Source organism: Protopterus annectens, chromosome 7.part0, assembly GCF_019279795.1.
Source record: "Protopterus annectens isolate FY-2018-M chromosome 7.part0, PAN1.0, whole genome shotgun sequence".
Classification (NCBI taxonomy): domain Eukaryota; kingdom Metazoa; phylum Chordata; order Ceratodontiformes; family Protopteridae; genus Protopterus; species Protopterus annectens.
Window position 1 is genome coordinate 448,641,589 of NC_056739.1, and position 12,500 is coordinate 448,654,088.

The window sequence follows — 12,500 nt, forward strand, 5'->3', positions numbered from 1 at the left end:
TGTTGGCAATGTGTGTGGGTTTGGTGTATTGTTTGTGATATTAGAGTGCTGCAGAGCATATCTGTGAATTATCACCATGGTTCCTACCATCAGGTAGGACAGCTGTGTGATAATCCTTTGTGTCCTGCACAATTTGTATTATCATAGGTTCATAGGTTCATACTAGGCTATCTGCCCTGGCCTTGTTTGAGCATGGACAGACTGTGTGTGGGTCTCAACACCCCTTGCAATGTGCATATTATGCCCACGTAGGGTTTACTTTCCTAGATGTGACACAGGGATGGCCCCCAGTGTACACCTACTATCTCCCATGCACTTCACCGGATTTCTCTTGTTGAGTTTGTGTGTGGAGCTCAGCCTGTCATGGACTGGGATTCTGTTCCAGAGTGTCAGGAGCCTCTGGGTTATGGATCTGTCCCTCCAGCACATCATATTGATCTATGTGTAGAGGTTCAGATATCTCACTGTGGTGTGTCTGCTGGATTTGGGGTTTCTGCAGTGGAGCATGTCCATTCATTCTGGATTGGACATGGCCTTGTACATCAGGCATGCATCACCTCTGACTGTGCAGTATGCTTCTGAATTGGCCTGTGGTTTCTCCAACCGGGCTGCAGATGTCCAATGTTTGGACCCTTTATCCTGTTGGTGGGGTACATTTGGGGTCTTTCTGACTGCTGCATGTGTAAGGTAAGGTACATCCGAACTGGGGCATTGTTGTCACGTATGGGCCTGATAAGGGAAGAGTGTGGGAGCACAGTGACCTCTGTAGCTCTACATGTGCATCCTTTCATATTAAGGTGGGCAATATAGCAGGTCTTCCTGGCCACCTTGGCAATGTGAGTGTCACATGACAGGCTACCGTCCACTTGTGTCCCTAGGTCCATGATTACTTCTTCCATACATAATGGATTGCCACCTATGTCATACTTTGTGTGTGCCTTGTTTGGTATTTGTTGAGACATTCATACTCTGAAGTGTCTTCAGGAAGGCTGGCTGGGGTACCTGGGTTTGCGTGTGTGGTCTGTAGCAGGCTTCAAGCAGGTACACAGTTTGAGACAGTGTTACTTGCCCGTGGATAGTCCATGCTGCTTCTTGCTGTGGTACCAACCTGGGGGTGTGGTTATTCTTGATAATTACTGGTAGCCACACTCCTATTGTCGTGTGTTCCATGTTTTGGAGCTGTAGAGCATGGTATGAGGCATAACCTGGTAGTATTAGGGTGCTCTTCTGGGCCTTGCCCAGGTTTCTGTTACAGAACACATATTACCATTCTCCATGCTGTGGTGGGTTTGGTCTGCATGCACCTTGCAGGTTAGACTTCTGGCGTTGGGTAGCATTACGTCCAGGTTATTATCCCTTGTGCTACCTATGGTGGTGGGTTTGTGTTTCCAGACTTACCTATTCCAGGCACAGTGGGGGTGACAACAGCCTTTGCCAGTATCTACACAGCCAGGTGTGCTGGGTGCGTGACATCCCTAGCAGGTGGGGCATCATGTCTTGCTTGGCATGTCAGCCCAGGCTGTCAGCCATGTGTCCCCCCTTGCTAACAGCAATACCTCAGCCAAATATTGTACTTGATCTTGTTGTCTTCATAGTGTGGCATCATGCTTGGTGAGGGTGAGATGTTAGGTTGGGTCTTCATGTTTGCATATACTAGATGGTGTTACATTGCTTAACACATGGCAATCATGCCTCAGGTGGTGCTGCAGGGCTGCCTCTGTCAGATGCACATACTACACTCCCTGTACATGTTTGAGAGCAGGTTGTGTCATGTTAGGCATCCCTGTTACTATATGAGTGAGTCAGAGAGGGGTATCATTCCCAGGGTTCCTACTGAGCCAGTGTATGTGCTATGCGTTGCCTCTTTGCCAAGGCCAGGGCATACTGGGCATGCCTCCTTCTGCCTACTGGGGCAGGCTCAGGTTGTTCCTCCTCCGAGTCACGCTCTGCCTGTGATGGCCTTGGCAATGGTGGGGGGCTGTTTGTCCCAGCCCTATGCTAGTCCTGCTGCAGTTGTTTTCGCAGGATCATATTATGTAGCATAGCACATACCATGACAATTTGGGTACATGTAGTTGGTGAGTACTGCAAGGCTCCACCAGATGTGTCCAGGCACCGTGACTTGAGCAGCCCAAACACATGCTCTATTACATTTCGTGTTTGTGCGTGTGCCTCATTATGGCATTCCTGTTCAGGTGTGTGTGCGTTTCTGATGGGTGTCATCAGCCACGGCTCCAGTGCATAACCTGCATCCCCCAGTAGGTGACCATGTGGGATGTCCCCATTGGCAAATGTCTGGTACAGCTGCGTCAAATGCCAGATATGGGAATCATGGTAGCTCCCAGGGCAGCCAGCACACACATTCATTATTATGCCCTGGGCATACATACGACCTGGCAGTTGATGGAGGGGAAGTCCTTGCAGTTAATGTAGGCCCTACCCCGCTCACCGGCTGGTGCTTTGATGCGTATGTGCATGCAGTCTATTGCACTCACTACCTCAGGGTATTCCGCTATTTGCTGGAAGAGATGCATATTGCTGGCCAATACCTCACGGGCATTGGGGAAATATACATGCTCACTGACATGTGCTGACATGGCATCCAGGAACTGATGCAGTACCCTGGAGGCTGATGCCTGTGATATCCCCATCATATCACCAGTTGGTCTCTGGAAGGTACCTGTTGCTAGTATTCTTAGGCCAACACATACCTTGGTTTCCACTGGGATGGGTTCCCCTCTGTTGGTTCTGTGTGTGAGGCGTGGCCTGCACAGCTCAACAATTTGCTGCAGGAGGTCTCTGTCCACTCTATAGCGCTCCACTATCTCCAGCTCATGTAACCCCTGGTAGGTGACCCTGGGCCTGTACACTCTTCTCTGTCTCCTCACTGTGAGTTGTCTGGCAGCATTTCCATTGTCACCACCCTCAGCAAGTCTCCTATGTCTCCTTATGGCAGCTATGGCAGCCCCCAGCATGTTTGGTCTGAGTGCAGCTTTTTCAGTTTTCACTTCTACTAGCTTACTCCTGTCTTGCAGTGTCTCTTGAGAGAAACATACTGCAATGCTGTTTGCAGTGTTTTAAGTGCTGGGCTGGGCTTGTATTCTGCCTGTGTAATTGCCTGCTTCTAATTGTTTTCACCTGCTACCTCTACAAGTATTCCCTGCTAGTTTCCTACTATTTCTTCTGCTTCCTTTTCCTCTCTGTTTCCTCAGGGGGGAGCAGCGCGCATACCAGCGAAAACACGCTCACAGTGGCTACCACGTGCGCACACATGCTTACACGGACTAGAATCTGCTTATTCGGGTTAAAACGTGCGTGCACCAGCACAAACAGATTTACAGATCTTTAAACAGGTTCCTACATGCTTACTCTGCCTTACACGTGCGCACTCTGTCCTACTCGTGACTCCCAGTGCGCACACATGCGCATGCACGTACAGCAATAAACTTTGGTGTTGGCCACAGTGTACACCTTCCATTTCTTGACTTTCCCATGCTTATCTGTTGACACTCCTCTTTTTCTGCTGTGTAATTGACATCTTTCACATACCACTTTGCTCCAATGAGCTTGCTTTCTTCCTGACATTCCCCCCTGTGATGTCACCTATCTCCTACTCTGTTACTCCCCCTTACCTAACTCTTACACGGAATGTGCTCATTTGCTATGTGACAGTGTGATTCACTATCCTACCACTCATTTACATAGAATTGCCTACTAATGCTTAGTTACATGTCTTACACTCAGCTTCACACCTTAGCAACCACTAGACGGTGGCCATGTTGTTTTTGGTCTGCTAGTCCCTGCATTGTGAATCCATGCATTACATAAAACCCACATTTGTGGGTTTCAAACCTTTATTTTTCTGTTTTATATAGCGCAGCCCATTTGCGCAGGGCTGCGCTGCGTTTAAACATCGCCGATCTCCGAAAAAAAAATTATTTAAGTTCATGTTTGCATCGGGTTACCATGCCAATGGCCACATATTTGGCCATTGGCATGCTGACTGCAACATTTGCACACTTTATTTGGGGCTGTCATGGCTCTGTTGTGTTATTTGCAGTAACGTACTCAGTTGTCAACTGAGTACATTTCTGCAACTAACACGACTCTTACACGGGCTGGTTTCAGCTTCGTGGATCGCTAATCTACCTCATTTGCATGCCTTTTGGCTGCAAGTGGGGTGATTAGCATATCCACGCCCTGCCCATGTAAGAGTCGTTTTAGCTGTCTCTTACACGGGATTTCAGGCTGTTCCTGGATCGCGATGGCTGCATGGAGTCTTACACGACTCTTAGACTCCGTGCAAGCCATCGTAAATCCTGCCCTATAACTTCTGTGTGAAATATACACAGTCTTAAACTGATTAAATAAATGCATTTATTAAAAGATTTTAAACTGATCTGATTCTGGAAGTTTATTTGTCTTTTCTTCATAACATAAGAGTTGAACCTGTGACTTTATTGACACATAATATTTATGATGTACTTTTTAGGCATAGGATTTGAACTCTTGACTGTACTGTCACTTTTACAATATAGCATTGACTTTTACATTCTGTAAACTAACAAAACATTATTTAATATTTGTGAATGCTTTTTTGTCACTGTATTAAGGTAGTGTTTATGCATTGCAACACTTGAATACAAAGCTGATAACTAATGACTGCTAACAAAGCAATAACACAAAACATTCATTTGCCAAATTTGTAACTGTAAACCCTATATTCTGTGAATTAACATGACTGTCATTTCTGATATACCTTACACAACATAGATGCGTACAGTTAACCTTTTTTCTAACTGGCCACACCCAATGTGTCTTTCTGAGCACTTTAGCTGTGTCAGCTGAACTGGAATTTATTTTATCTTTAAACCATACATTTGTATGTTCCTGTTGTAACCAATTTTTCAAATTCTGTCCATTTGCAAAAATCTTGTTACTGAAGTCTAAAACAGCATATAACTCTAATGACATGTCTATAGCTAATACAGAGTTGTTACACTTTGAACTGTTAGCTGTTGTAATTTATGATCTTGTAAATCCTGACAGAACTGCATTTGTGTCGTCTAATAAAGATCTACATGTAACTGAAGTTGATTTGTCTGTATTAATCAGTACATTATTCCATAATTTTTCTGTAAACAAAGAAATATTGTCATTTCTTTTAACCTTAAACAATGACAGGTAAGTGATGTGGTTTGGTACTGGACTGCCATACCCTTTATAGATGAACTGAAAATCCTTTGTTATAGAACTAGCAACAACACTGACTTTAGCTATGGAATGTGTTATTTCTTTACTTTGCTCTGAAACAGTAGTTTGCAATGAAGTATGTATATTATTCCCCCTCAATAAAATATCTGCACTGACTTATACACTGATGTTCTTGTCTGTATTTACCATATTGGTACTTAACTTTGTACTTGGAATTACGTGTAAACAAGAATGCATTATGTTCTGAACATTTGTATTTGAAACTGTACTACAACTTAACTCTGTATGTTAAATTGCATGTGCTGAAGCATTTGCACAAGAATTTGCGTTATTTAAGTCTGAAACTGTACTGATAGAAGTTGACTCATTATGTGAATGCTTTGCTGTAGTTTGCATCTGTGATTTAACCCTTTTGTGTTTAGAATTATTTAACATTACTGAACTAATAAGCTTTAACTTTTAACATTTCTGGAACACAGTTTTTTAGACTGCTTTACCCAGTTCTTAACTTTAAACCAAACATTTACTGTTTTTTGATATGTTTATACAACAGGTATGCAAATAACTTTTACTGATGAATTTAAACTTTTTTAAACTATTAACTAAAATGCATTTAAAGTCTTACATAACTTTATGATTCTGGAAAAATGTGTCCTGTCATCTACAGCCTTTTAACCTTTTTCTTACTTTTTGGCTTTGTGACATCACACTGGAAACTTGAAAGTTTGTAACTGGTTAATATCTTTTATGTTCTGATAGAACACTGCTGAAGTTTGTCGATTTAGTGTTGGTCTGTTGAAGTTTTTTTGAGGCTTTTTCTGAAGTAAACACTGGTGTTGTGCAATTTGTTTAACAGCTGCAATTACTATATGTAGATGTTGTTTGCTCTGTATGTTTTCTGTATGAAGTTTACATCTGGAATATTAGTGTTGTCTTACCAAAAGGTCTGTGCTGTAATGATAAACTGTAGTGCCATCATTCCTGGCTTATTCTGTATGGAGTCCACAGTTTTAAGTTATGGAAAAACACTGGTGTACTGCTGAAATGTCTGTTATGAAACATTTTCTGTAGTTACTGATAGAATGGAAAAAGTGTCACTGTAAACTGTTAATGAAACCTTGAAGTAAGCTGGCTGCTGCACTAAAAACTGTACTTGAAAAGGTTACTCTCTACAGCTGTGTCTGTTGAAGTTCTGAAGTTGTGTTCCAAATGAACACAGGTACATGTAGTGATGATAAGGTTGCTTGGAATGAAACACTGCTGTAGTTGAATGAAACACTGCTATTCTGTAGATTTTTTAGAACACACAGTCTGACTGCTGATGTAAGGTTGCTATGGAGTTTTGGGACTTTAACTGTTTTACCCCATTCATAGTGGCTCACCATTGAAAGAACTGATGAGACTGTACTATACTGGAATTAACTGGAAATAACTGAAATGAGACAGGAACAAAAGTCTTTATCTGTTAATTAATCAAACTCGTGCTGAACAGGTGCCAGTCTCTCCTTTATGGTCCAAGTCTTGTGTACTTTTCAGAATGAATTCTCCAAACACTGTAGTTTATTTAATAAGGCTTTATTAAATGTTCAAAACATCTGAATACTGTCTTCATTAACAGTGCTGATAAACAATAATAGTCTGTAGAAATGCTGGGATGTTGGTTAGTCAAAATATCTGAATACTGTCTAAATTAACAATTGCTGATAAACAATAACAGTATGTAGAAATGCTGGGATGCTGGTTAGGAATAACAGTGCTGCTAAATATATCCAAAGTTTCTGCACATATATTTTGATTGTTTTGAATAATGTAAACTGAAACAGTCTTTATTTGACCTGTCTTCTGTACTCAGGCACAAATGTTTGCATTGTAGCTTCCTTTCTAAAATGCTGGATGTTTAATCATTTCTGTATGTCAGGTTGAACTAATTAACTGACTTCCCTAACTGTATCTGAAGTATATTTTAATAATATCAAAAACAATTAAAATGTTATCCTTATATGTTAACATGCACATATGTTATATATATTATAACAGTTTTTTGGTTCTCTAGGTTTTGTGTATAAACATCTAGGAGACTTGTATCTACATAGTTAAGACTATTTACTTTTTAACGTCTAGATGATGCTTATATGTATTTGGACATATTATATATATATATATATATATATATATATATATATATATATATATATATATATATATATATATATATATACCCTTATGTTATCAGCACATTGTGATATGTTTTTACATATAGAATATTGTATATTATGAGGTTATATGCTGATTTGTTATTAGCTATTTAATGCTTTTGATACTCTAGTAATGTAATGTGTCTTTAATCTTAAACTAGAGTGTGAGGTCATAATGAGTCAAACATTATATACGAACTAATTAGTAACAAGGTGTGTCATGGTCTGAAGAAGCATTTGTGAAAGCGCTCACCGTTTGTGTACACCATTAAATTTGCTTTGTTTTAAATATGGAGTAATACGTTTATTCACAGTACGTTATTTGTGAGTGCATGGTTGCCTCTGCCTGTGCTTTTTTATCTAATATTAGTTTTTGAACTTCTATGGCAAGAGGCATTTACTTCAGTGAGTGTTTTAATATATTTCTATTTGTTATACTACTTTACCTTTTAGTCTGCCTAATGCCTAATAGCTACTTTAAAATGGAAGTCCCTAATCTAACAACATGTTCTCCTAAATGACTTAGAAACACTTGCTGTGCAATTTCATCATAAATATCTGTAAATGCTTAATCATGAAACCTGGCAAGAGAAAATAATTTAAAGCCATGAAATAAACTGTTGTCTACAAAAAAAAAAAAAACATAATGCAGTACAACTTTAGGTCAGTAAATATATCATAATTAACCTTGGCAAAAAGTACAGATTCATTATAACCCGAAAAAGAAAACACCTAGTGCAGTACAAGTTCAACCTCAGCATTAATGTCAGCAAATGCCTCCTCATGAAATCTGGCAAAATAGATAGCATAATTACCTGTAAAATAGTCAAGCAAATATATAAGTGCACTGTCAAACCATCATTAAATTTTCCCTAGATTTTAAAGTATAATAATTTACCAAAGACAGGAAAAGCCTCAACAAGTTTAAGAATGTGTTTTTGTGTTTGCCAGTATGTGACTTACCAGCTGTGCTTTCTATGAACTGTTATTAGACTATACTAAATTCTGTACCAGTTACTTTAAAGGATTAAGGCTTTGAGATGTTAGGGACTAGTTTTCAGCAGTCAGTAGTACAGTGTCTAATGCCTTTCCCTTCCATTTGCCTACTGCATGACTCATAGGCTCACTAAACCAAACAGCGCTCTTACATTGTCCTTGAAAAGGGATGCTTTGTCCAGTAAGCTTACTTGACCAACAAATCAAAAATGTTCAGTCCCACACTGACAACATAAATGCACATTATTAATTCTGTTAACCCAACCAGAGAACTACATGTTTTAAGATGGCAATGCTTCTGTCTGTACCATGTGCCAATGATCAGCTGCTTTCACACATGTTCTGTTCAGGCTACCAAAGGTTTCTACTTATTTTGTACAATGCTGATGTCTAACTAGGATAAAAACTGAAATAAATTATGCCAATGTGTTGCTGTTAGATATACTATGACAGCCCCTATACACAAATATCCATGTATAAGCCACATCACCAATGTTCTGCACTAATTTTAGCAAGTACAGTCGATTATGAAATACTGCTCCTGCCAAGTCAGATAAGTCCCTGTTGAACTGTTTACTAATAGCAGCAAGAGTAAGTTACATTTATCCACAGATGGCCTTTGTGCCCCCTCAGTCACAGCAAAGTTATTGACTTTCTATACCTCCAATGCATGATTGTGATTTGAAAAGTGGCCACAGCAAAGTATTTCATCTTGCTTTTCAGACATGTATATTAGGTCTACAAAGCCAAGTTAATTACTGTTCTACCTGATCATGACAGCAGGATTTGCCATTTTCATCCACAAACAATCCCCAGTGTTCACCTCAGATGCTTGATTGTGGTAAAAAATTCCCATAGTGATGTGATTCAAGTTTATTTCATGCATTAACTACAACAGAGTATTCCAATTTGTTTCACACAAATACACACCTGCCCTGCAAAGTGACGCTTAATGACTGTTTAACCTGAGTAAATGATCTTCAGGTAACCATAGAACCCAGTAGCTGCCATTTGGCTGATTGTGGTCATAGCATCCCAATCAAACATCTGAAGTGTACACATTAATGTATTTCACCTTTGTTTCACATAAACAATATCCATAGTACAATATTCTAGATTGCTTCATACAAACATGCACTTTAGTCTTGCAAAACAAGAATAATGATGAAATAAGTTGAGAAAACAAAAGCAGGGTCAGTCATTTTCATTAACAGGCAGCCTTTGAGCTTGACTCCAGAAATTGCCATTTTGACTGTATCACATCACGTGTCTGATTGTAATAAGATAAAACATATAATGGCCATAATAAATATTTTAAACTCTGTTTGCCACAGACACAAATAAACATTAGTCCTGCAAAGCCATCCTGCCAAGATAAAAAAAAATGCTAACCTCCAGGCCATCTCAAGTTCTGAATGAGTTGTATCCTCACCACAGTGCTGTTGGCTACTGACTCCTGCTGCTATCTTTATTACATTTATTTCACTGGTCAGAATTTGTGGGTTTTCTATTCTATCCTATTCACAGTCTAGACAAGGAGTCAGAGAACCTATGATGCTCTCTGATTCCTTGTCTAAATTATAGAAAGGATGGAGCAGATATTCCACAAATTGAGTGGTCAAGTCAGCTATGCAGTACTTCACCTATAGGGCACCAAAGTTGATTTGAACAGTAGCACAAAGCCAACAATGTTTCTTTACTAAAATAAATATATAACTGTAAACATAAATATTGGAAAAAACTCTAGCTGAACGGCACCTTGAATAAAGCAAGCCATGGCCATCTGCTTCCTGAGTACCTGGATCTTCATTGGTGCAGGTGTGCAGCACTAGAGCTGAGAAGGAAAGCAATCATCATTCATCAAACACAGGCATTTTTGCTGCTGGTGGCAGGGCCGTTTACTAAGCAGCAAGCAGCAATAGTCTGATAAAGTTAAAATAGCAGTGGTGCTTCCTTTTTAGTTTATTTAGTCAGTCACTTAATTGTCAGTATTCTCTCCATGTCCAGATAGAATATGAAAGAAGATTATATACCAGGCAGGTTTTTTTGCTACAGGCTAGCCTTCTAGACTCCCATTCATCTTTGATGACTTCTTAGCAGCTCCTGCCCCACACTATCCACAAAACAAAAGCTATTCCACAGTTTTTGTCTCCAGCAGCAATCTTCTTTATGAAGATATTTAATAATGGGAATCTCTCTAGCATGATAGTGAATGCACCCAGTGAACCCCTTTTTGAATATATAGCAGCACCAGGATTGCTTAGGTTCCCTTGACAGACAAGATGTGATTTCAGTCTCTCATTGGCCATATTTGTGAACCAGTGAGAGACTGGAAATTAGATGCAACTGAGATAAAAGTAGACCACATCATTTGCTCCTTATCAAAAAGTGGATAGTTCCACAAAATGCAGTACATTTGAGAGGAATGCTTGTTGGTATTCCATGAGGGGATAAATGCCCCAGCTTGACCCCCGTTATGGATACCCATGGCATATAGGTATATACCATTTAGGGTCAGACAAAAAAAATATACAAGCAATTCTATCTACACATCTGTTGCCGTCAGTCAAAAAGAAAATGATACTAGCGGTTCTGTCTGTAGAATATATGGAGCCTCCATTCCATTTTTTCCTCCAACCTTAGACATTTCTGCTCATATGGCATTTGGTCTAGTAGCTTTGCTCTACTTTGCTACTGTGACCCATCTTATATATTGAGTGATAACGCAGTCAGTAAGATGTATGTTAAGGGGCACATATCATAGCAGTATCAATCAAAGATGACTCACACCTCAGTGACGTACAGTGCCTCAGAGGGAGTATTCCTTCAGTTTACCTTAATCAGAAGCATCCTATAAAGATACAAAGATGTACTTAGTGTTGCATCTCTTCAAGAAGACATCCATGCCATATTTTCATCAGTGTCTGAGCTACCAGAACTGTCCCAGAAGAAAGAACAACAGCCCAAATTGAGCAGTCCTATCAAATAGTTTAGATTCAGAAGAAACTATTTCAATGTAAGGACAGTTTAAGAGCCATTCATGTACCTGCAAATTGAAAAGCTGCAATTATTGAAATGTCTAATGTATGTGAATAATCATCTAATTTAATGTAAAACTGTGAAATGCTTCATGCAGACTTAAAGGTAATGTAAAATTAGTTGTGTTCAGAAATGCATGAATGCATGAATGTATATTTTATTACTAGACAAAAGGGGAATGTAGTACATTGGGGTATATACCTTTAAATATTAGAGATCACACATTTATGAAATGCTTATCAGATTGTACACCTTCTTTTAGAAAGCAGGCAAAGTGAAGATTTTGTGTAGATTTATAACACATCCATGTTGTATAACTCTTTACTAAGAATCCTGATAGGCATTACAGATATTACAACAATCGCATCACACTGCCACAAAACAGATATGTACGGTTATATTCCAGCACCATCACAATAATTTCCCATCAGTATCACACACAAACACTCACTCACTCACACACACACACACACACACACACACACACACACACACACACACACACACACACATACCTTCCAACACTTTGTTTTCAGACACATGGTATGTCAAGCTTTGATACATTCATGAACATGAGTGGGCAGTGCCTGTTTACAGGGCAGTTGCCTTTGTTTTGAATTGCTTTTACACTTGTTTTATTACCAGCATACCATAAAGAAGGATTAAGATTAAGAACCTTGGACTACCTCATGCTTGAAATGGTTAAGTAAATGCAATTCATGGGATCTTAGTAAAAAGGAAACTATACTAACATATATTATCTCAAAATCCCTTATCAATATCCTATAGCTAAATTAAAAATCCAGAATATACACAATAAGCATACATGCTTTTTTCAGGGTGACCTTATGTTACAGTAATGGAACATCTAAGATGTATTTGAAGGCCTCAAAAATACCTTGTTGACTTCAGACTGCAATTTATGGTTTTCAATCAGGTCATGTAGATGCAGTGCTATTTCCATCCAGGGCTGGTAATATCCAGGGAGTTCTTTCTGTTGTAGGAGAAGAATAGAGAAAACATTAAGTTTATTTAAAAGCAACAAAAGAAAGTTAA

The 12,500-nt window shown here is 39.3% G+C and overlaps 1 protein-coding gene across 1 annotated transcript in view; it reads right to left on the minus strand.

Annotated features, from left to right (window-relative positions):
- The window catches only part of LOC122806529 (indoleamine 2,3-dioxygenase 2-like), a 314,514-nt gene that overhangs the window by 198,933 nt on the left and 103,081 nt on the right, over window positions 1-12,500 (minus strand). Inside the window, exon 2 of the mRNA XM_044077031.1 lies at window positions 12,343-12,438. Within this exon, the coding sequence (XP_043932966.1) occupies window positions 12,343-12,438 (96 nt within the window). The remainder of the gene's footprint in view (window positions 1-12,342; window positions 12,439-12,500) is intronic.